The sequence below is a fragment of the Mixophyes fleayi genome, chromosome 9, assembly GCF_038048845.1.
Source record: "Mixophyes fleayi isolate aMixFle1 chromosome 9, aMixFle1.hap1, whole genome shotgun sequence".
In the NCBI taxonomy this organism is placed as follows: domain Eukaryota; kingdom Metazoa; phylum Chordata; class Amphibia; order Anura; family Limnodynastidae; genus Mixophyes; species Mixophyes fleayi.
In genome coordinates this window covers 101,796,251-101,821,497 of record NC_134410.1, presented here as the reverse complement: position 1 = coordinate 101,821,497, position 25,247 = coordinate 101,796,251, and the positions used below count along the sequence as shown (strand labels likewise).

The window sequence follows — 25,247 nt, the reverse complement described above, 5'->3', positions numbered from 1 at the left end:
AGCTTTTGCTGTATGCTTTGGGTCACTGTCCTCCTAAAATATACATCTATACTCCCAAGTCCGAAGTCTCTTGCAGACTGCAGGGTTTCTCCATGATTTGTCTGTTTTGCTCCATCCTCTTTTCCCTCTACCTAGGTAAGTTTTCTATTGCCTAAATTAAATTAGTATCCCCAAAGGAATTTTCTCTTCTCAATATTCTTCATGATAGAAATAGTGTCCTTGGATTGATGCACAGCGTTAAGCTTGTTGCAAACATAGTGCATAGTTTAGAGGGTATCCGTTCAATCTTTGGCTTATGAGACAATGGAATCTTGCTCCAATTGTGAAATAGTCAGGTTAGTGTTGGACCACGGGCAGTTTCTCTCATATATGCCACAGAAGACTATAAACTATGTTACAGTTTCTATAGTCCTTTTGGGGGCTCCCTCTCACTTCCACTTTCTTCTCACATGGTTGCTTTGCTTTTGAGGGCAAATTCACAATTCTGCCGTGTCCCCTCCATTTCTTTTTGACAAAACGGACAGTGCTGGGGAAATTGTGAAATCTAAAGTCTTTGAAATTTCCTTATAGCCTTCCCTTGAGTGGTGCTTTTAAATAATCTTTTTTTGCATTTTGCTTTAAAAGTTCTTTGCACTTCTTGGTCATGCTCTTATTTGGCAATGCACCAACCAACTGTGGGACGTCTCACAGACAAGTGTATTTATGTTGAAATTGATGATTCAGTTTAAGCATACATAAGTGGACTCCAGTGACCACAAAATTTTTCCCAAAATGGGTGAATACTATGTTATAAAGTACAGTCTTTTTATTTGTCATTAAGAAAAAAAAACTGTAGGGGTTTTATTTAACATTCAAGACTTCTGTGCTGCATATAATTTAAAAACCACTCTAGTTGTGCACACTTACCCAGATACTACGTAGTTTAAAAGGACAGAATACTGGAAAACAAATTTAACAATATATATTTGTTTTACAGCTTTATTGATGAACCAAGCATAGATGCTCTGATGTGTTGTCACTGCTTGGCAGAGGATAAGAAACAATCGCATACTTTTCATTACATTGTGACCACAGGGAGAACCTGTGCGTTGTAATTTTTGGACGATTATTAGATTAGATAGTATCTCCCACTTAAGTCAACATAAGCAAATTGTTTTTTTGTGCAAACACATGCTCATATCATTTCTAAGGATTATACAGCTAATTCTTTGGGACCAGACTGATTTCTGCATTTGGAAACCCAGCCACTAGGTGGCACATCTCAATAGATTCCCCAACATTCTATTCTATACGTGTATACTGTCCCTGTCTGAGTTCTCCTAGCAGCATTGCAGATGGTTATACGTCTGGAATGATGGAGTCTCAAGGGGTGGGAGGTCCTGCTAGTCAAGGGACCACAAGCCTATGTGAAAAATATTATTAGGTGTACATCCCCTATAACGCCCCTGCTGGGATTCAGTCAAGCTATTCTCTATATGTCTCAATCAAAATAATCAAGCTGATCAGATGAACAGGAAACTTTCCTGAGGTATACAGAATAATCTTATACTGCCTCTATAAACCTTTCAGGACAGAACCCATCCCTCAGATCACAGCCTCTCTGTTTAACATGCCTAAAACAAGGAAATTGAACATATTGCCTCTTTATAAATTACCCATTTAACTTAAGCCCTAGAGTAACTTCTGAACTTGTGATCCTCACAACAGCCAGCTTGTCTTTCATTTCCTCTCTGGCTTTTTATTGCCCTTGAAAGAGGATTACTGGTGTAAGAGTGGATTCCTTGAAAGGCACATTACCAACACTACATCTGTTTCTGGAAGGTGAGCGCTCGTCACTGTCTAAATCTGTTTAGTCCATCTAACACATACTTAGTGGTGACCTAGGAAGTGGAAGGTGCCCTGAACTCTGCAAGCTGGGAAAGAGTAGAAAGCTGGGGACACTTCAACACGGATGGCTTCTTCTAAACACACTACTACAACCAAGAGTTAAAGTACACCTTCTTTCAGATCCCTGTTTATAACTATTAGGATACACTTAATCATCTAGAACAGGGGTGTCCAACCTTTTAGCTTCCCTGGGCCACATTGGAAGACGACGAGTTGGTTTGGGCCGCACATAAGATACACTAACAATAACGATAGCTGATCATCCAAAAAACCATAGAAAATATAGTTAACATATAGATATGAGAAAAAAAGTGATTATATATATATATATATATATATATATATATATATATATATATATTTATTGTATATCAGGGTGCCCTGACCAGGCCTGCGGTACCTGACATATACATCACTGTGACCCAAAATTGTGACCTGTTTTGCTAATTACACCACTATGTTAGTTAAGGGATAACAACTTATAATGGGCCAAAGAGAATAATATATAATGCCCCATTAGTATTACAAGTAGAAGTATGTAGCAGGGAGATAAGGTCCATGATGCTCCAGGACCAGGTGACTTTTATTCACTTGAAATAATAATAAAAAAATCCCCCTTAACTTACCTTTTAATTGGCTTGTTCTCCTGTCCTCTTCTCTTCTTTTCTCCAATTCTGTGCTTCTGATTGTTCTTCTCGCGCGGGTGACTCCTCTGTGCTGCGCTCCGCAATGGATGTTGGGCATGATGACATCACGCCCGACATTCACTGCAAGCACCTCACGGAGGAGGAGACAAGGGAGGGAGCCGGAGTACCAGCTGACGTGACCGCAAGGTAAGTATTTTCTTTTCTTTTTTTTGCAGGATTTTTTTTTCCATTAACAGTGCTGCCCCCTTGCCACAACCAAAACTCCTTCTGGGCCACATTTACAGGCGTGCTGGGCCGCGGGTTGGACAACCCTGATCTAGAAAGTCAAACTTTTAGATATCTAGTTCATGTGACAAATACCCAATAACAAATTTTGTTTTGTCATTATTAATGTGTGAAAATGGATTCTCACAATTACTGCATCATACATGAATAAACAATAGCAAATAAGAATATTTGAGGCTGATTATTTGATCTTCAGGAAGTGCTACAACCTTTATATAGAAGCAAAGACTTTGGCAGTTCAGTCTGGATTATTTGGGTTTCTGTTCACAAGGAGAAAAGACATCTTCAAAGATCTCAGACAAGAAATTGTTGCGGTTTAACAATATGGAAAGGGATATGTGGACATTTCTAAACAAATTTAAGTCCATTATTCTATACTGAGAAATATTACTTACTTAGAGAACATTCAAAAAAGTTGTCAATCTTGCCAGGAGTAGACATCCAAGTAAAATAACCCAAAGATTAGACCATATGACGTTCCAAGAAATCGCACACTACATTGATTGATTTGCAGGGCTCGGTCACCATTGTAAATATTAAAGTTCATGACTCTACCATCAGAGAAAGACTGAATGAATATGGCTTGGATGGAAGTGTAGCCAGGAGAAAGGTCCCTCTCTTCACAAATACATACCACTACAGCATATGTTTGTAGACTGGTATGTAAATGAAATACAAAACTTCTGCAAAAATGCCCTCTGGACAGCTGGTACAAAGGTCAAGTTGTATGCCAAGTTTGGCACAAACCACACACAGTGTATCGCCACAAGCACCTCATACCAAGCGCCAGTCACAATGATGGAGGGGTGATGATTTGCGGGTGTTTTGTACCCATATGACCTTTACATTTTAAGTCCACCATGAACTCCTCTTTATACCAATGTATTCAGGATGAAAATGTGAGGTCATTTGTAAAAACAAACACAACAAAATATCACGCTAGGATATTTCCTTTTATTTTCCATATTTGCTTTTGTCCGTGGAAGAATATCCCCCTGAACTAAAGTAGAAGAACAAGGAACTTTCTGAGGGCCTGTTATTATTCAATCTCTGGTAGGAATCCCACCGGAAGGGAGGGGCACAGTGAATACACGGTAGATGTTTGCATGGTAACAACTATTTCACCAAGCTCCTTGGATAAAGACACTGGTTTTTGGGTCACTTTTAAAGAATTTGCTGGGTACGAGTCCACTGACAACTATTTAGGATCATTTGGAACACTATATGAAGTGGATATATCTATCTATCTATCTCTATATATATATATATATATATATATATATATATATATATATATATATATATATATATTAATTATATACACATATACATATATATACAATTTAAAGTATAAAGCAGTTTTGCACTATGTATATTTTTGTATTTTATATTACATGCCATATGACGGACTAACACTGGACAATGAAGATACCCTAGAACAGAACCAAGCCTACGAGAATAATATAAGTATTTTTATGTTTATTTATATTTCTAGACATAGATTGGAATACACTGTAGCGTTGGATCTTTTCTATTTATGGTATTAGAGTGTGTACACTAATTAGAAAAGTTTCTGGCAGCTTGCAGCCGTGGAGCGCATAAAGTGGATACATTATATTTTTTTGTTTATACTATGTTGTGTATGCGATACATTAAATTAGAATTATCAAATTGTAAGGAATAGATGATTTTTAGTTTTGTCCTTATATGTAAAAACACAAATGGCAAAAGGATGTACGCTCTTTTTCACATGGCTGTATATAAATTATTTTAATACATTGATCACAATTATGTTGAACTGTGATTCACTTTTAAATACAATTCTATAGCTACAATCAGACAGTCCACAGGTACATTCTATAGCTACAATCAGACAGTCCACAGATACTTACCAGCATTTATAAATGTATATGGCAAACTTTTTTTTATTATTTAAGATTTGCATAATTTATTTACTAGTTTAGGCCGACTAATTCTGTTCTCTATCGGATTTTTAGTGGCATGCAGCTGAGTTTTTCTGTGGCTTCACAAAAGGCTATTGCTTTCCCCAATGAATACAGATGTCTCCTAGATCCTAAGCGCTAATGAGTTGAGAAATCAAGGCTTCTATTTAACAAAAGAGTAAAACACCATATGTCTGTCGAAAAGGGGGTTTCTCCCTATACATCAATGTGGTACAGCACCTCCGGGTCTCTCCAGCAATAACTTCCTAGATAAGCCCATGTAACAAGGATCAATGAAGTACGAGTAACGTGCTATTGCCACCACAAGATAGCAATAACACAAGAAAATCATACAATTCTTTGAACTAAGCATTTTTTTGCGTGTAAATATTTTAAAAATACTGTTAGTTTTTATATTTTAAACAATTTTTTTAACAATTTATTTATATATATTTTTTGTTCACTAAGTGGAACTGAAAGGCCAAGTCTGGGCTGTGTGAATCGGTTTCACTGATGTTAAAACTATGTTAAAAGTTCTTTCTGCAGACTGAAGGTTCTATTTATCAAGACCTTTACAAAATAAAGATTTTCAATTGCTGCTTGTTGCAGCAATATAAAAATCTTATCAATAACCTGTCACCAGCACAGCTCCTCAGCGATAATTATTGGCGGTGCTAAGAGGTTTGTAAATCCGGTGAAGGGACCCCCAAGCATGATCACGCTGATGGAGTTCAAATTCCAGAAACATTACAAAAAGATATAATTAAACAAACCAAAAAACAAAATAAAATAACTTTATTTAATTTTCAATAAAAAATAGGTTTTTTTTGCTTAAAGGACCCTTGACTATTGCTATCCATAGATGTTGTAAATTAGGCTTCCCCAGAGGCCCCCAGCGAAGGTTACCGTCGTCAATACCCGGCGATAGCCTTCAACAGCCTGGGGGCTTTTATAAATGGGAAAAATTCCTAAATCTGGCAAAAGCTCCACTTTCCGTAGATTTAGGTCTTTCTCTATTCCATAAAGAGACCCCCACTGATGTCTTAAAATATCCACAATCAGATGACACAGCTGCACATCCTAAACAGCGACAGGATATCTAGAACACTATGTATGGATTTGTCTGCTGAATTCATATCTGATCTTGGATATACAAGAGAGGAGGAATGGAAATAAAGCCACTTTGTGGTGGCTTTGCCTTCGTTCTTTATTCTAGATGCCACAAGCAAAACCCACCTTTTTCTAACACTACTAAACGTAAAAAGCTTGAAAAAAAAAGACACACAAGAAGCTCATATTTCACCATTAAGCAAATGGAAAGGTACTTTTGTCTATTAATCCTTAAATCTTGTTAAAGGTCTGGGAGGAAATGTAGCTGTTTTGGCAGCCTGGGTGATAAATAAAAGATTAAATGTCGCATTTCCCCGAGATGTGGTTTATTTTTCTTTGCTAATGCACATTCTATTTTTTAAAGGACAATACGTTGAGAGGTCTAATGGGAGCCATGCCTGCTGTGGTCAGGGGATAGTGGGATCATGCTGCTGGAAAAAGTTTAGTCGCCAAGATGTGTGACCGGGCAATGAGTCACTCATGCCTTTGTGCTGTGGTTTGTTTCACATTAAGAAGAAAAAATGCATTTAGAAAATGTAAAAAGTGCAATAGTATGACACAATGAAAACGCTGGACTGTTCTATTAAGTAAGATGTGAGTCCATGTGTGTCTCTTAGAGGGCAATCGTTTCCTCTTCCAAATCAAATTAAGGTTGCAGACAGTTATCCCATTATTCTGCGGCTGGAACTGTTCCCCAGAGGAGTAACAAGAACTGCTCTTCACAGGGGGCTACACAAACCTTCCAAGACCTCTGGACCTTCTAACAGCATACAGAACAGCAAACAGGTTGTAAAGGGAACAGAGAGTGGGGTTATTATGAGGGATTGTTATCTACAAGAATTGATTTTTTTTTTTTTAATAGATGCACAAAAGCTTAAATTGTTTGCAGTGAAGTATCTGCACTATATTTCCTATTTCTTAAAAAAAAATAATGTAATTATATGTTGTATAAAATACCGTATTTATTGCAACTAATCAAGTGGGGGCACAGATAAACCATATTGTACACCATATTGTTAGAGAATGAGAAGATGTAACCCTAATGTAAATTATATGGATATTAAGCGTCACCAAAGAGTTCTGCTGACAAATAAAAATGTCAGACCGAGGGCAGAATACTCATTGGTGACTGCTAATATCCTAGTTATTATTATTATTGTACTCTTGATAATCAATACCTGTTATAATATCTGTTATTACATGCATGGTAATTTTCTGACATTTACTGCAAATCTATTGCTAACTATTGGTACAAGCTAAAAAAATAAAATAATGTAATGTTTTTTTCAGCAAACTTATTGTAATTCATGGTTTTGAGTATCAGATATAGAAAGTAAGAACACAAGAATATAGTGTATAGTTAGTTATACATTATCCCTTAATAAATAAGGATATTAAACTTAACATTTTAACTTCACACTAGATGTTTTTTTTTATTTTTATTTACAGATATTGAACTATCAGCTATCAAGGTTCAATACATTGTCCTGTAACAACTATGAAAGTAGACCACAAAGCGACAAATATTGAGATCATCATTTTTGGTTGTAAACATTTGTTGACTGCTTGAAGTAAAACCTCGACATAACAACAACACGACAAACCAACAAATCTTGTGACAATTACATTTTTTTTCAAAATTAAAGTGTAACTTTAAAATAAAGTTTTGGTCTATTTACCAAATAACTTGCTAATATATAAAAACATTACATTATCAGACCCGCGCAATGTTGGGTGGCTCTGCTTGTATTATATATACTCTTTTCATATAGTAGTGTTTAATCAAAGTGTCGCTTCTGTATAATTGATTTTGCAGGAACAATATTACAATTAAAATCATTGTTACTGTCTGTTGAACAGAGTGGAATGTACAGTTTAAAATTAACAATTAAGCAGCATGGTTTAGCTGTCAAGCTTCCAAACAAACGTTTTCTGTACTACCTTTTCTGGAGCCTCGCATAAAGCATTCACAACCCTTCCAGTAACTTGGGGGTCATCTGCATATTGACAGAGCACAAAAAGAGAACAGATGTGTTTCCTCTTTTGCCACGCGACAAAGTTTAAGGTATGTGAATAGCAAAACATTTTGTTATGAATGATAGGTGGATTGAGGCATGTAATACACATAAGAGTTCTAGACAATTCAAAGAGGTTTATTCCTAATTTGAGCTTGTGCACCTTGCTAAATGCCTTGATCTAAGAGCCTCCGTTTAGGTGCTATCAGCTACTACTTTAATTCCCTTGCACACAAGACAAACCAAGTATGGTCTATAAAAGCCAATGTATTTAAAATGATAAATTCTGATATGATTTTTGCAACTGTGCTCTGTCGCATTATGTGCCAGTCTCTCCACAAAAAGGCGTGGGATGCTCATGGACGTGTTTGTCAAGATCATAGTGTCTATGGGTTCATCAGTTTTCATCCTCTTATGGTAAAAGCTGGGCGGATCAGCGTGTTCTCAGCTAAATATGGGCTGGGCACAGTCATGCCCAAAATGCACAAAACAACATTTGCTCTGCAGGATGATATATTTAATTATGATTCAAGAGGAGGAGATTTATACATTCACAGTGGGACTACCTGTTTAGTGGGTGGCAGCAGAGCCTCTCTCTTCACACACACACAAATAAATATATATATATATATATATATATATATATATATATATATTTACTTTTAATGGTAGCTCAAGAGTTTCAGGTCAGCATAACAATAAAGAGTTAAATTAATTCAACTAACAATCAATCCTCTTTCCTTAAGGATAAATTAATGTGAAACAACAGATGAGTATATAAAAAATAAATATATAAAAAAACCTTCCTCCAACCGAAACACAGCGTGTTACAGATCAAAGAGCTGTTACCTTCTTCGGTCTGTATATTCTGCAGCCCGTGTACCCGAGCTTTGATCTATTAATTAAGAGTACTTCAGAAGCAGGTGGCATCGATACCACCGCAAGCAAAACTGTTCCAACTTTGTCTTAGCAAATGAAAAGCATTTAACCAACAGCATCACTCAAGCCCATTTGCAGAGGTACATTAGGAACTGAATAAAGCACCAGCCAGTCTTAGAGCACAATAAGAATATGTAGGAACATAGGAGCCTGATTAATATTGAGTTATTCTACACAATTTGCCTGGGAAATTGAGTGAAAAGAAAAGGCCTTGAAAGAAAAGAACACTGACATAACAGGAGAGCAAAAACTACCCACACGCGTCTAGGAAAACTCCATATACTATGCAAGAATTATAAATATTTATATGTAATATGAAAAAGAGCAACTGGCAACCTTGTCATTAATAAAGCATAAATTATATAGGGAGAGAGCTCACTCCTTAAACATGTGTGTAGTACTGAGCCTCTTGCTATATTGGCTTTATTTTAAGGATTTCAGCTGAATGTTGCTCTTTTTTTTATCTATTAAAATCAAAATGCGAGGACAAAACAAAGGTCTCTGTCTTGTGTGCACAGAATAGCTTAAAAGGTAAAATGGAAATAATATGCAGGTGTCTGCTACACCGTTCATGAATGTCTAAGTGAAAGTTATTTGATGAATTTGTTGGGTTTCTCCTTAAAATATATTTTCCTTTGAGCTTTAAAGTTTAGTGCCACGCCGTGCATACTGCCGCTCAGATTGTCAAATTCAATGTCCGATTTGGCCACACACAGAGGAAAAGATCCTGCCCTGTGGCACCTATTAGTGCAGTCAGGCCAACAGCGAACATCTTCTGATTGGATGAACAATACTCATCAAATTATTATCAGGCATCTGAGTCATTTTAGAGTTACTCACGATATGATACCAGACCAATTTCCTGATATCAGTTATTGGGTTGCAATGCTTTGGATAGCTTTATATTGAATCTGTTGTTACAATGTTACAAAGCTCAACATGAGGTCAATGGAGCACATTAGGCTATCAAAGCAATAGATAAATGTTGTAATAAAGACAGCTAAACAGTTCATACAATTTAAAATATTTTTATCATCTATCAAAAGCTAAACCCAAAGAGTGTATTTTATATACAATATGTGAAACATGAGGGGAAATATTTATTACGTTTTACCACTACAGCTTTGCTAAAAAAAATAAAGATTAATTAATTACCCTTGCACACCCCACCAAATAGAACAGCTATAGGTCCCAATGCAACTCTTATACAGCAGATCTATTAAAGGACAAAAAGATCAAATGATAAAGCATTACTGTTATATGCCTGTATGAGATCACAAGCCCTTAACCCTGTGTGGGAGACTAGAAATCTCCAATTTGTAAAAAGCATTTCTTTACCTAGAGAACTGAACTCTAAACAAAAAAACTTCAGCTTCCCATTGGCCTTTTTTTTCCTCATAATTCTTTATTTTTGTTGGTCAATCATATAACAAGAACATATAACAATGTATATGAATTGTAAATAAAAAACCATACAAGTAAAATAGAGAGTACCAAAGTCTAATATGAAATATCTTAAGATGGCTAAATAAAGGAGAACTAAGGTATAGGAAAAATATGGGCAGCACGGTGGCTAAGTTGTTAGCACTTCTGCCTTACAGCACTGGGGTCATGAGTTCAATTCCTGACCATGGCCTTATCTGTGAGGAGTTTGTATGTTCTCCCTGTGTTTGTGTGGGTTTCCTCTGGGTGCTCCGGTTTCCTCCCACACTCCAAAAACATACTGATAGGTTAATTGGCCACTAACAAATTGACCTGTCTGTGTATCTCGTGTGTGTGTGTGTGTGTGTGTGTGTGTGTGTGTGTGTGTGTGTGTGTGTGAATTTAGACTGTAAGCCCCAATGGGGCAGGGACTGATTTGACTGAGTTCTCTGTACAGCGCTGTGGAATTAGTGGCGCTATATAAATGGTAACAATAATAATATTATGACCATTTTATTTTAAGAGTGTGAAAAAGCATGAGATTATAGAGGAAGGGGAATGGGAGGGGGCAGGGGCTAACGATACAGGACTAATGGAAGGAGGAGGGCAGTGATCTTGTTAGTTTATCTCATAATTTTGTACTGTCCTAGAAAGATTCCCGATAGAAATGAACCATTCTTGTAAGCAATTTTTCCAGTGTCTGGAGCCAAGTATTCAGGACAGATTTAGGATTTATTTGCTCACAGATTTTTCCATTTTTATGCCTCTAGTACCCATAAATGATAAACTGATCTTTAAATATGGTCTCCCCCATTAAAAACAGCCAGGAGATAGTACCATTTGGGTTTCCTCCCTGGGCCATGATTTGAACTACATTTCATGCGTGGCTGACCTGATCCAATCTTACCCTCCAGGCACATTTTATTTAATGTAAGGAGCTACTATAAAACATGTCATTGTATCATTATGCACTGTCACAGAGTCCAGGAAAGTTACCTGCCCGTCTTGCATCTTTGTGTGACAGTATGAGTCCCACAGACCTGCAGCAGAACGGTGAGCTGTAAGTCTGCTCAGGAGGACTAAAATTAGGTACATTATTTCGCTCAATAATGCACAGGTATTGATATATGCCAATGACCAAAATGGTTTTACTAGCTTTTTAAAGACTACCATAAAATGACAGTATTGAATTATTAATTGTTTATATATGTGTTGAATATAAATAATCATGATTTCATTATTTTTAGTTGTTCTATTTCCCATATATGGGAATAGATTTTCATAGGTGTTCTTTACCTCGTATGTACTTGCTATGTTTTAGGCATGATTTGTTTAATCACTACCCGCTACCGCAGATTATTCAGGTGCCTTATAAATAAACAATGACAATGATCATTATTTTCTGTGCAGTCTTGTAATCATAACACAAGTAATGGGCTGAAATTGTCAAATCACTAACAAGCATATCATATAAATTTGCAATTTATTAGGAAAAAAAGTATAAAGATTTAAAACTGTGCATTTGTTTTAAAAATATTAATTGCAGGCTCAATTGTATACAACATATTAAAAACAGTGTCAAAAAGGATTCTCGTTTTCTCCTTTAAATATCTACTATTGACATTGTATAACTAGTATGTGTTTATTCTTTCGGGTATAGCAGTACAGTATTTATAGACTGTGAGTCAAATGTTTTGCGAGTGCTCTATTTTAGGTTTCTCATACCTACTTTTGTATGTGATAGATGTGTGAATGTAGGATGATATTTTTTTCACAGAGGCTTGAATTTGCCACAAGTTTTTCTTAGACATCACACTCAACTTGACAAATCAACCATAAGGATTATATACTGACCACTTCACTGGGTAGATTCTGCAGGTCATCAAATGGAGTCTCCAAAGTGTTAGTGTCTACGTTCAGAACCACCACATCCTCCAGACTCATAACCTTCACTTTCTGAAAGCAAAAAACAAGGACAAGGTTACAACCCTGTACAAACGCCTGACAACAAATGCATCCGTGACTGCTTTAACCATTGTATTACAGACAATTTAATAGCATCACTATTGCTATTACTGTCTATGAAAGATATTTTCTATAATATAATGTATACTGTATGTCACATATCAATTCAGAAAATTACCTGGATCATTTTTTAGGCTTCCTTGGATAATGTCCATTATAGATAATTGCCAATAGTCTAATTAGAATACAGATTCATGGTCACGTTCATTGGGAATGTGAGGCTAGTACCCTAATCCACTAACTAATGTTTTGCAAGGATATTCCAGATATAGACCTTGCCTGGCCAACTTGTGGCTCTCCAGCATGTCTTGCCTGTAAATAGCCAGCTGAAAGTTGGCAGAGCATGCTGGGACTTGTAGTTTCACAACGCCTGGAGAGCCACAGGTTGGCCAGGTCTGCCATACACAATATGAATAGCCACTATGGTGGTAGCCACTATAAGCAAACAAAATTGTTTTTGCATTTAATGATCTTCACTAGCCCCATGTTACACATGCCACAGTTGGTATTATTGTCTAAGAGACTGTCTGATACTTTAAAGCTGAATGAAGAATCCATATTTAAACCTGTAAGTGCCTTCTTATTTAAATACTTTCTAGCGTTTTGTATTCTTAAAGCTCCTCAATTTAAGAAACAACAAAGCACAGCATAGGTGAATATCATCCAGAATATACTCTCAGAAACAGATAAGCAGAATTATTAAAGCATGTCAGGCTAATGAATTAGCAAATTTCTTTACCAGCTTATATCAGAAGTAGGCAAGCAGTGAATTCTAGCTATTTTTTAGCCGCAACCCATAGCATGCAGAGCCACAGGTTACCTATAGTTAGAAACACAATAGGTGACTTATGGCGGTCTGGTCATTCTACCAAATTGTTCAGATTTGGTTGTTCAATGAGTAAAAATAACATATAGAATTGGGAAAGGCCCACCTTACTTGATGGCTCAAGACACACACATAAGTTGATGATGATCATCACCAGCCAGAATTATACTCAATGACATATCACATTTGGAATGTTTTGGACTAGCAATTTGGGGTACACTCACATCTTAAATGTATGCCAGGTAAAAAATGACCAAACCTGCAGAAAAACTTTCACGTCTCAGTAACACAAGCCCTGCGCTCTCTATATATAATAATCAGATGATGTTTGTAGAAGGAAGCATGGTGGCCCAGTGGTTAGCAATGTTGTCTGTGCTGGGATCATTGGTTCAAACCCAACCAGGGCCCTATCTGTGTGAAGTTATTATGTTCTCCCCCATGTTTGTGTTAGTTTCCTCTGAGAGATCCTGTTTCCTTCCACACTCCGAAAGACTTATTGATAAGCCAAGGGTAAAATAAGGGTACACCCCTGTCTAATAAATGAGTCATTTACATGTTACCAATAGGCACTGCTAAGTAAGTGGACTTTTTGAATTGCTACTACAGGGTAAGCAAGACAGCAATGCCCAGCCATAGTAATACAGTACATGCAAATGTATATATAAATAAGATTCTCCATTCAGATATCACTGAACATGCAAAGATGAACAGAAAGTTAAAACAAACCCGCTTAGCATAATTATTTTTAAACCTAATTCCTGGTTCCTTAAATTGCCTGGTTAGTTTAAAGATCAATACACACAATAGAAATAAAGGAGAAAGTTGGCCCTGGGACTTCTGATCATGGCAATGCCACAAAGTACAAAGTCTTTTCAGAATTGGCTACATATTAATAATTCCCAAGCAGATAATGTAATGTTAAATAATGTGAGATAAGACATTTTATTCTGATCAAAGTCATAGAATAATAGATAAACTACATAGCACAGTATTCATTAATATATTTTTATAACCAAGCACAATGTGCCTTTTGTCATAAGTAATTTAACAGAAACAGATGATGTGTGTATTTTCAGATGGCTCACATGTGAGACAGATCACTGGAGTAATGATGCCAGCACACAGTACTGATACTACTGTAGAATAGCCTCACATGGTTCTAATGCAGTGGTTATATTACCCCACTCCCTGCCACCAGATATGCATTGAACGAAGTTACTGTCTTTAGAACATCCCTTCTCTATAGTGGCAGATTTGGCCTGTGTTTTAAGAAGTTAGCCTAATGAGGCAGTATTCTAGCTGAATTAATATAATTAGTGTGCATTTGTAAAGAGAACATACCAGTTGGGAAGAGAGGGTGATAGCATAAAAAGACAACACTGTACCTTCCGTTAGTATCACTTAGTTCCTTTTATCCAGCTCAGAATGTCTTAGACTAAACCCTTTAGGCAGTTACAGCAGACATGAAGGAAGTACGGTATGAGACCTGTCAGTCAGGGAGAATCAAGGAACTAAGGTATTGGGGGGGGGGGGGGGGGGGGGCGGTATTGAGATCCCACAACAACATGAATACATGATTGTAGCTCTGCCTTTCGGCATCAGTGAATATTAATAGACTGAAGCATGAATGTACAGTCACTGTATGATTACATACAAAATACTAAAATAAAAATAAGTAATAATAAAGTACAAGATCACTTTCACAGTGTGATTGATACAATTCATTTTTTATTTTTTTTTATACCAATTATGTGTTACTGATCTTGACAATTCACACATTATTTATGTGCTTAGTTACCCAATGTCTTTAATTTTCAAGGATAGTACCAAAACCTGGATTTTTTTCTCCTGGAAAAACTCCCTATTTTTCAACACTGACCAATAGTTCGGTACAATTTCTCTCATTCTGTATATTTAGTTCAATTTTTGTTTTCATTTCTTAATATGCGGGATTTTTTGTTGCTAATATTTATTTAGCTGGATGATTTAAAATGCAAACACTTTATAGCCATGTCCAGTAAACATATCACAATTGGGATTAGAGGTGCACTAAGGTCTATCTTCTCTACCATCCAGGAGCTGAAATTCAAGTCAGTAGGGAGGCGTCCACCTTGATCACTTCATTTTGCCGCACAGACAAGGGAGATTGCAGCGAAACGTGTCAGCCAGGGCCCTCATCATGCCAACTTCATTAGGAAGTGGACAGGATGTAGGACAATGGCTTGCTTTCCCCCCAAAAATGTCAAGTCTCCAGAATATTACAGGACGGTGGGTAAGTAGGAGTACCAAGCAGGAGGTGCGTAGCTGTGTCTATTTAACAGGAAACACACACACAAACGCACTAGCAGGTTATCTGTTCTTCACATGGGCTTTCCAAAGAATTAATTATAATTGTTTAAAATGTCTTCTTTTTTTTTTTTACAATATATTTATCATGTATGTACAAAAGATGCTGCAAAGTAAGAATGCTTTCAAAAATAGAAGTGTTCATAGTTTATTTTTAGCAATTAATAAAATGCAAAGTGAATGAACAGAAGAGACATCAAATTAAATCAATATTTGGTGTTACCACCATTTGCCTACAAAACAGCATTAATTTTTCTAGGTATACTTGCACACAGTTTTTGAAGGAACTCGGCAGGGAGGCTGTTTCAAACATCTTGGAGAACTAACCACAGATCTTCTGTGGATGTAGGCTTGTTCACATCCTTCTGGTCTCTTCATGTAACCCAGACAGACTCGATGATGTTGAGATCAGAACTCTGTGGCGGCCATATCATTACTTCCAGGACTCCTTGTTCTTCTTTACGCTGAAGATAGTTCTTGGCTGTATGTTTGGGGTTGTTGTCCTGCTACAGAATAAAGTTGGCGTTAATCAGAAACCTCTCTGATGGTACTGCATAATGGATATCTAACTGCCTGTATTTTTTAAACATTGAGGACACCATTAATCCTGACCAAATTCCCAAGTCCATTTGCTGAAATGCAGCCCCAAACTTGCGAGGAACCTCCACCATGCTCCACTGTTGCCTGCAGACATTCAGTATTGTACCGCTTTACAGCCCTTCGATGAACAAACTGCCTTCTGTTGCAGCCAAATATTTCAAATTTGGACTCATCAGTCCAGAGCACCTGCTGCCATTTTTCTGAACCCCAGTTCCTATGTTTTTGTGCATAGTTGAGCAGCTTTACCTTGCTTCAACGTCTAAGGTATGGCTATTTGGCTGCAATTCTCCTATGAAGACCACTTCTGACCAGACTTCTTCAAACAGTAGGTGGGTGTACCTGGGTCTCACTGTTTTCTTCCAGTTCTGAGCTGATGGCACTGCTGGACATCTTACCATTTCAAGGGGAAGTAAGCATGATGTGTCTTTCATATGATGCACTAAGTTTCCTTGGTCGACTGCTACGTCTATGGTCCTCAATGTTGCCAGTTACTTTGTGCTTCTTCAAAAGAGTTTGAACAGTACATCTTGAAACCCCAGTCTGCTCTGAATTCTGTCTTGCCATGATGTATGACCTGTGACATGAAACGGTCTTCCACAACCTCACATTTGCAGCAGAGATTGGCTGTTCTTCAACAATATTTAAGCCTCATAAACAACAGTTTCTGTTTCAGTTTATGACTGTTTCAACCTACATATGAAAATGATGTTCATTATCACCTGTTTGGTATGATTGGCTAATCATACACCTGACTATAACCCTACAAAATCCCTGACTTTGTGCAAGTGTACCTAGAAGAACTGATGCCGTTTTGAAGGCAAATGGTGGTCACACTAAATATTGATTTGATTTAGATTTTTCTTCTCTTCATTTACTTTGCATCTAATTAATTGATAAAAATAAACTATGAACACTTCTATTTTTGAAAGCATTCTTACTTTGCAGCATTTTTTTCCACACCTGCCTTAAACATTTGCAGAGAATTGTATATATAACAAAACCATCATATCGTATAACCTTGTGCAACACCTTCCAAACGTGAGAGCCCCCTATAGGTAATAGGGTTATGCAATGAAGTATCGCCTCTACTGCGAACATCATAAATTTATGATGTGTGAAGATATCAAGACTTCATTGAGTAAGCCTATTACCTATAGTGGGCTCTCACGTTTGGAAGATGTTGCATGAGGTTATACGATATGTTGGTTTTGTTATAGTAATTTTAATTCGAGCGGCAATTAAATTTGAAGCGCTCTAAAGAACCTTTTTTCCTTCTTTTCTTCTTCAAGCAGTGTTACCGCGATTCCCGACGATGGTAGTACCATGAATGCTATTTTCTTCTCTGAACTGAATTTTACGAGAAATAAAACATGAAGTGTCAGTCTCTTCTAGAGCATACAGAAAAAATACTTTGGTCTGCCTGTTAAACATTTTTTGTAAACTCATGAACTCCCTTACATTTAAAGAAAGCATAAAACACACACATCAGTGAAAGTAGTCTCGTCAGCATGATGTAATAGAATATGCAAAAGACTTGTAAGTAGCACAACAAAGGCCAGCCCCCGATTTACACAACACAGACACATTGACCAATGCATTATGTTAAATTAATTTTGAAAATTGAAGTCACATGTTTTAAAGCTATTTTGCTTCTTGAAAACATCTCTCTCTGAAACAGGAGCAGGAAAGAAGAGCCTCGTGGGTATTTCATCAAAGATACATCGGAAAGTGATAGTCTTGCTCTCTGTTGCCCAAAGCGAATATAACAAACACATGACTCTTCCACTTGCATGTCTATGGTATCACAAACAATATTTCAGAACATAAGGCCTATAACCTTTACTAGCCACTTGTCCTCTAGTGGAAAAAGCCAAACAACAAATGTGTGAAAAGATTGATATGAGTATACACTTCGACTCACACAAGAACATGGCATATGATCCAATGGACTTGATTTACACAACAGGGCTATACAATGGTAGATCTGTATAAATAAAACTATATAATTAACTTGTATGTGACCTGAAAAAAATGTGTTCCTCAGTACAGCATGTAATTTTAGATTAACAGTATGAGATAATTTATTTCATAGGGCATGTCTTATCTGTGTGGAGTTTGTATGTTCTCCCTGTGTTTGTGTGGGTTTCTTCCGATTTCCTCCCACGCTCCAAAAACATACTGGTAGGTTAATTGGCTGCTAACAAATTGACCCTAGTCTGTGTGTCTGTCTATCTGTGTGTGTGTGTGTGTGTGTTATGGAATTTAGACTGTAAGCTCCAATGGGGCAGGGACTGATGCGAGTGAGTTCTCTGTACAGCACTGCGGAATCAGTGGCGTTATATAAATAAATGGTGATGATGATATCTGAGGATTCTACCATGCATGATTTGAAAGTTATTAAGCCAGATATGATTTGTTGAGCCGCAAAGGTCTATGGAAAGCACAGCTTCTTATAGAAGTAAATAGTGTCGTCGCCCTTCGCATGACGACAATCCAATTCAGTAACTAGCAATCGAACAGACAGAATGTTGGGCATACCTGCTTACCTCCCTGAACTGAACACCAGGAAGGTCACTGGCTCCGATAAGGAGGGCTGCCATGATGGAAGAGGAGGAAAGTGGTAGACAGATGCCCAAATTACCCACGGACAACTCCCAATGTATGGACTTGATAAAGTTGCATGAATGAGTAACTAATGAACAGTGCACACTAAATTAAGTGAAGCATATTAACTCAGCCAATCCTGGAAACTACTAAATTCAGTGCAATAGACTATTTTGCTTTACGCTAATGGAAGCATTCATCCATAACAGACTATGAAATAACTTTCTAAGTAAACAAATCTATTCTGACAATCGAAGGGCAGTTATTTTATTTCTTGCCATACAATGCCAATTTAGCTCTCCCACCAGTTTAGGGAACTATGACAGCAGAATATAAGTGCATATTAATGGTGGCTTCCACTTGTGTTGAGCTGCAAATGTTAATAATAAAATAATTATGAACCAGCTATGCTAATTGCTCTCTGAAGCAAGGTTAATCGCACAAACAAAAAAAACACATCAGAAATTTGGGGATTTCAATTCTAAATACACATTGTGCCAAACTCTAGTTCAACGCCCAATCTCTATAAATGATCTTTTGTCTTAAATAAAAAATGACAAGTAAAATGTCTAATGCAGTTAATAGAATGTTCGCATTGCTAATAGAAGATTACTTGGATAATGTTGACATTACCCATACAGATATAGGCATTTACAAAATGAGTTTTGTCAGAAATCATATAGTTGGTTATTCAGTTACTATATGTACTAAGTAAACAATGTTTACAATACTCAGTTATCATTATTATTCTTTATCACTATATATTAAAAATCTTTGTTTTACTTTCCAAAAGTATACTAATTCCCATAAGTTATTGTACAGTTCAACCACAAACAGGTTTTAGACTTAAACAATGCAATCCTCTTGCCAGCCTTTTCTATTTGGGCACAGGGAGTGGGCTTATAACTCACTTGCCCAATTCCCTGATGTTGAGGTTAAACGGAGCAATGCTTTAATCTTAAGGAAGCAGGAGGTAAGTGATACTCAACTCACTGTCTCATAGGGAAACTCTGAGAAGAACTTGAAACCAGTACAGAGATTCCAAAAGACCTTCAGGATGTGTCTTAAGGCATCTCAGGTTGCATTGTTGCGTTTAAATATCTATTAATGCACAGAGAAAGTTTGTGAAGGGCCTCCAAGTGCATATTAATGTTGCAGATGGAAAAGTTTCACAGCAGCTTGAAAACCACTCCACCTGGCCAGTCTCTAGATACATCTATTAGAAAAATTCAAGAAATAAAATAAACCAAAAATCCAGGTATACCAGTTATTTGTCTACAGATAGGATTATTTCATTTAGAAGTAAATGCTAAAGCAGATTGAAAATCTGTAAAGATATTTAGTATTTATAATTTCTAAAATAAAGTGCTTTCAGCGTGTATAATGACGTCTTTCCACATGTAGTTAATAAACCATCTCTTTGTACAAGCATCACATCACTCCTATTGAAGGTACTGCATTAGATAGGCAAAAGTATAACGTAGATATATTATTTCAACTTTTAGCAACCTCCCGAAACATAGGTTTCTGAAACCTACCAACCTGACGAAAAAGTGGTTATGTTTTACATAGTGCCCAGCGCTCTTAGTAAGAACTTGAACATACAGGCACTTACTGTAGGCATTTAACGCGCATTCTTAATTCCTACAAAATCCTAGTCATGTCTATGCTTTTTACAAGTATTTTTCAATGCCTATGTGTAGCTTTTCTATGCTTCCTCGACTGATGAGACTGGGTATGAAATAAAAAAAAAAGGGGAAAAAGAACAAATGCAGGACTTTGTTTGAAAGTCATTCTGTATTTTGCACCATCCACACTCCTAAGTGCAGCTTTCCTACAACTTCCCTGCCTCATGGGCACTCCAGAAGGTCGCTCCCAGTGAGCATAGTGTAGAGTGCAGGGCAACTCTAAGACAGTGTCACAGCACCTGCCTATAGAGTGCATTTCTGAATGCTCTCTCCCAAGCAGAGTACTCTGGAAACTCGGATGAAGCCACAAGGGAGCATCTTTGACTGTGATAATATTAATAGTGTTAAGCAAGATTGGTTATTGTGTGTGCAAGAACTACATGATAAAGGTGGGGATGACAAAACAGATTAGTGCTCAACAACTGAGTGTAATAAGTTACTGGGGTGTAAAGCCTAGTGTATAATATTTTCTGGGGGCACAGGCTTGTGTGTAGTCATATGCTATTGTGTAATTCTTGTTTGGTTGACTGAGTTTAATATGTATTCCTTTTAGGGTGGGTGCAAGCTGGTCTATAATCATTTTGCGATTATAGACCAGTCTAGTGTACAATACTATGGCATGGGGCACAGGCGAGATTTTAATTATGTTTAGGGGAACATCAATGTATAATTTTCAGGTCAGAGGCTTCTGTAATTGTTTTGTGGAGGCACAGGCTGATCTAATATTTTTTGTGAGTCACTATTTTGCCCAACATGTTAAAATATTTCCAACAATCATTTGCCTGTCATTCTTAGATATTGTGTTGATGGCTGACAATAAGTACATTTCCGTCCCTAAGAGAGTTTGTATGGCACTCAATTTTTTTTATTTATTTTTTTAATAACAAAAATGCTGGCTAACTTTTAGCCCTGGCCACTAAGCGATAATAAAAATAAAAAACAATAATAACATCAGAGCAATGGTCTGTTACTGAAATAAGTGGCTTAAGTAATACATTCCAGCCTGTAAGCATCTATTGCCATAAGATTATGAACTGAAAGGAGGCATTCTGCTGAATATTAGTTCAGTATACACAATCTTATTAATGGGTTTGAGGAAACTTAGTCTAGCCGCAAAATTCTAAATAGATTGTAGGGGTGAAAGTCTGGTTAAGAGGAAGACCTGTATGTAGGCATCAAGTATCTCTTCTCATCCTGCCCATATTAACTGAAGAATCCAAAATAGAACAGAAGGCTTTTGCACTGCATACCATAGTACTTATTTTAATAATGCTAATATATCCAATACAATTTGAGATGGACCTATAAAGCACCATTTTTATTGCCCTGGAGAGTGTCATCATTTTTTTAAATTACACAGTATTTTTCTTATATTGTTTGCTAGATGCCATTTTCAGTATATTTTCTTATCCCGTATGCCATGTAAGTTTATTTAATAAAAATGTAGAACTGTATTATTATCATGTCCAGTGATTGTGTCAAGTTTGGTAGATGTATTGTCCTATGCTTGCATGAAGTGTAAAACAAAAACATACAGATATTAATTTGTCTGTCAAGCTCATTTGAAAAAGTCAGCAAGTATAACAGAAAAGTTCTGTCATTATTAAAATCATTCATGCATCTTATGGAGAGAATGCAGGATCAGTAAAAGGTAATATGACAAGCACAGACTTAAACATACACCTTTGCTAGGAAACTAATGTACGCAAGGCAACATGAAGCAGTGCCCTTCAATCTCCACGACTTGAATGTGTCAATATGGTTTGCAGAAGCAGGAAAAGCAATAGATATAAAATTTTATTATTTCATAGCCTGGCAGACTGTGGGGAAGACTTAATGAAATCCCACTCAGATTTACAATCTGAAAAAACGATTGAACAGACAGATGTGGTTAAGTCAGATCTGGCCTCTGACCTTCCAACCCTTTGATCCTGGCACAGCAGGTGGGCTACTGCTCCCCCCCTCTGTGAATCTTCCACTCTTCCGCCAGCCCCCCTAACCTTCATCTGCGGTAGCCCAGACCAAGCACAGGTGACTGAGATCCTTATCACAAGCAGCTGCAGCAGCGAGTAATACAGAATGTCCCATGAACCAAATTTCCCCTACTAACATGGGAAAGTCTAAACATATTGTAACCACAGTGCTTGACAGAAATTGATTCAGTGTCATGTAAGTAATTCTAAAGATAACTTGTAATTCTCATGTCAGCCATTAATACCTGTAAAATAGTATAACATAGTCCATCAACAACACCTTTGCAAAATAATTTTTCAAAGTGATAGGTCAATAGCGCTTATGCAATTTCTCCTTCATCACTCAACTATCACTGCTTCAAATCAAAATAAAAAAAATAATGAAAAAAAAAAAAAAAAATCATGTAAGAAATCTGCATTGACCTTCAATATTTTTTTAAATATGTAAAAATATGAAAGGAAAACACACTTATTAATATTTAAGAAAGTCATTGCTTCAGAAATGGAGTGATTTTATTCTAGAAAGACTAAGACTGTGCTCTATAGAGTATTAAAATAAATACACAACCATCACAGCCATATGTTTTGTAGGCCTTATTTTAACAGTTTTGGCTTGGTGTGCTTTTACATCATGGTGTATACTTTCTAAAATGTGAAAAAGTGGAGATGTTGCCTACAGCAACCAGATTCTAGCTGTTATTTTGTAGAATGCACTAAATAAATGATAACTAGAATCTGATTGGTTGCTATAGGCAACATCTCCACTTTTTCAAACCCATAGTTTAGTAAATATACACCCATGTCATTCATTAACAAGCTATTTATTCAAGATACTGAACTGGTGTATATGTCCTGTGTGGAATACATTTGTTCAAACAAGAAAAGAGAAACACTAAGTTAACATAAATATAAAACCTTTTTCTAGAAGTACAGTACTTTAAGAACTGTATATTTGTAGCTACTAACTCAATTTTTCATATATTATCCTACCCATTTTCTTGCCAGCCTCACAATTATCACTGATTATTTATAAGCATACTTGTCCAATCTTATGGAATATCCGGGCGACTCCTAAATACCGGTAGGTCTCCAGGACTCCTGGGAGAGCAAGCCATTCTCCTGCATCCCTTCACAGTGAATTAATAGCTATAATAGATTAGTTGTATTAAGCCATAAGATTTTTATATTAGTAATCATATTTAAAGCATTAACAATTTCTGTTGCTATGACAAAAAAAAATTAGTGTGATATTTGAAACACATCATTATAGCAATTTTATTAATAAAATAAATAACAAAAATACAGATATACTGACTGAATCACACATGTAAACAATACATATACTTCGGCGGTTTTATATATTACTGCTGATCATTGTCAGTTACCAAGTGCAACATGAACCCTGATTAGTGGTGTTCTTAGCATGTTCCATTATCTCTCCTAATGGTCCGTTGGTTTTATAACTGGTTTATTTTTCTTTGAAGTTGCTTTATGGATTGTTAAATACAAATCTTTTATATGAAGAGAAATGGCTCTGATGATAGGAAAATTGAGAAATAAAAGCAGAGAGCACTGCTGTCCACGTATTTTAATGGGATACCTCAAGTAACTCAGTGGAACCTTGTGACCTGTAACAGATAATATAACTCTTATCCACTGTGACTGAGGCTGTTCTGCTGAACAGAACAGTTAATGGATACCTGACTATATTAATTATGTATTGTGGGCAGCAATTCTGTCAATTTATAGAAAGCGGTCGGTGAATTAAAGAAGATAAAAGATAAGAGAATACATCTACGTGTTTCTATTAAAGACAATGGAAAGTTCTAAGAATTTACATGAGAGACACAAAAAGGTACAATAAAAAACATTTTCACTTTAAGCTGTAAAAATACTACAAACCAGGAAATAAACAACTTTAAATAAACTAACCTTTATGTTCCAGGGTTTCATTTATGTAATAGATGGTTATACCTTTAGCACATTGTCCATTCTGTAAACCAGTATTATCTGTTTTATAATTGGATAGATGTTTATTCTCTTATATTAATATTAATGTACCACCTTCTGTAAATGCTCTACTTTGGTATATTTGCTTTATTATTATCATTTATTTAAAGTACATATAGTAGCAGCATATTTTGCACATCAGGAAAATCAACTGAACATACCATGAAAACAGAATTATTATTATTATTATTATCCTTTATTTATATAGCACCAATAATTTTCGCCGAATTTTACAGCGAAAGTTCAATCATTCACTTCAGTCTCTGCCGCAGTGGAGCAACGGTCGATTTCACCAGAAGTCATTTCACCTACCAGCACACTCACTATAAGCTCTGTTAGTTACTGGCTAATGAACTTTGTTTCCAGGCTGCCCTACAGACAGTCAGGAGCCCATGAAGGCAGCACACAGAGCCGCCATGTATGTAGTGTAGGACCCGTGGTACCCCTGGTCCCCACTTCTGCCAAAGTGATATATGTGCGAACAGAAGCATATCAGAAGGTACAACTTGTCATCCATCCTTTGCAGGGTGGTGGTGGTGTAATGGCGTGGGATGCACTTTCATGGTAAAAATTGGGTTGTTTGATATGAGTAGAACAATGTTTGCACGCCACAAGATATCTCATCATCACTGAGACATGGTGCGTTCATTAAAGATAGCAGTTCCACTGTGAATGGGCTTTTTACTCAATAATCAAAAGAATGGGAAAGACCTAGAATGATTCCAGGAACAGAACAGCTATTTCAGCTTAACAAAGTGGTCTCCACAGTCACCAGAGCTCATCTGTGAATGAGGTGAAATAAGCTACACAGAGTAGAGGTAGGCCACCAACTAACAACTTTCGAGACATACTGCATGCATAGCAGTTTCGTCCATTCACCCAATTCAAGCTACTCTGGAAGCAAATGGGGGAGTAACTCCCCATAAG

General features: G+C 36.6%; 1 protein-coding gene across 6 annotated transcripts in view; it reads right to left on the bottom strand.

The window, feature by feature from the left end:
* DENND1A (DENN domain containing 1A) overlaps positions 1-25,247 on the bottom strand; it is a 525,768-nt gene that overhangs the window by 192,708 nt on the left and 307,813 nt on the right. For all 6 annotated transcript variants that reach the window (XM_075184725.1, XM_075184728.1, XM_075184727.1 and 3 more), the window contains one exon: positions 12,103-12,204. In XM_075184725.1, coding sequence (XP_075040826.1) covers positions 12,103-12,204 — 102 coding nt within the window. The remainder of the gene's footprint in view (positions 1-12,102; positions 12,205-25,247) is intronic.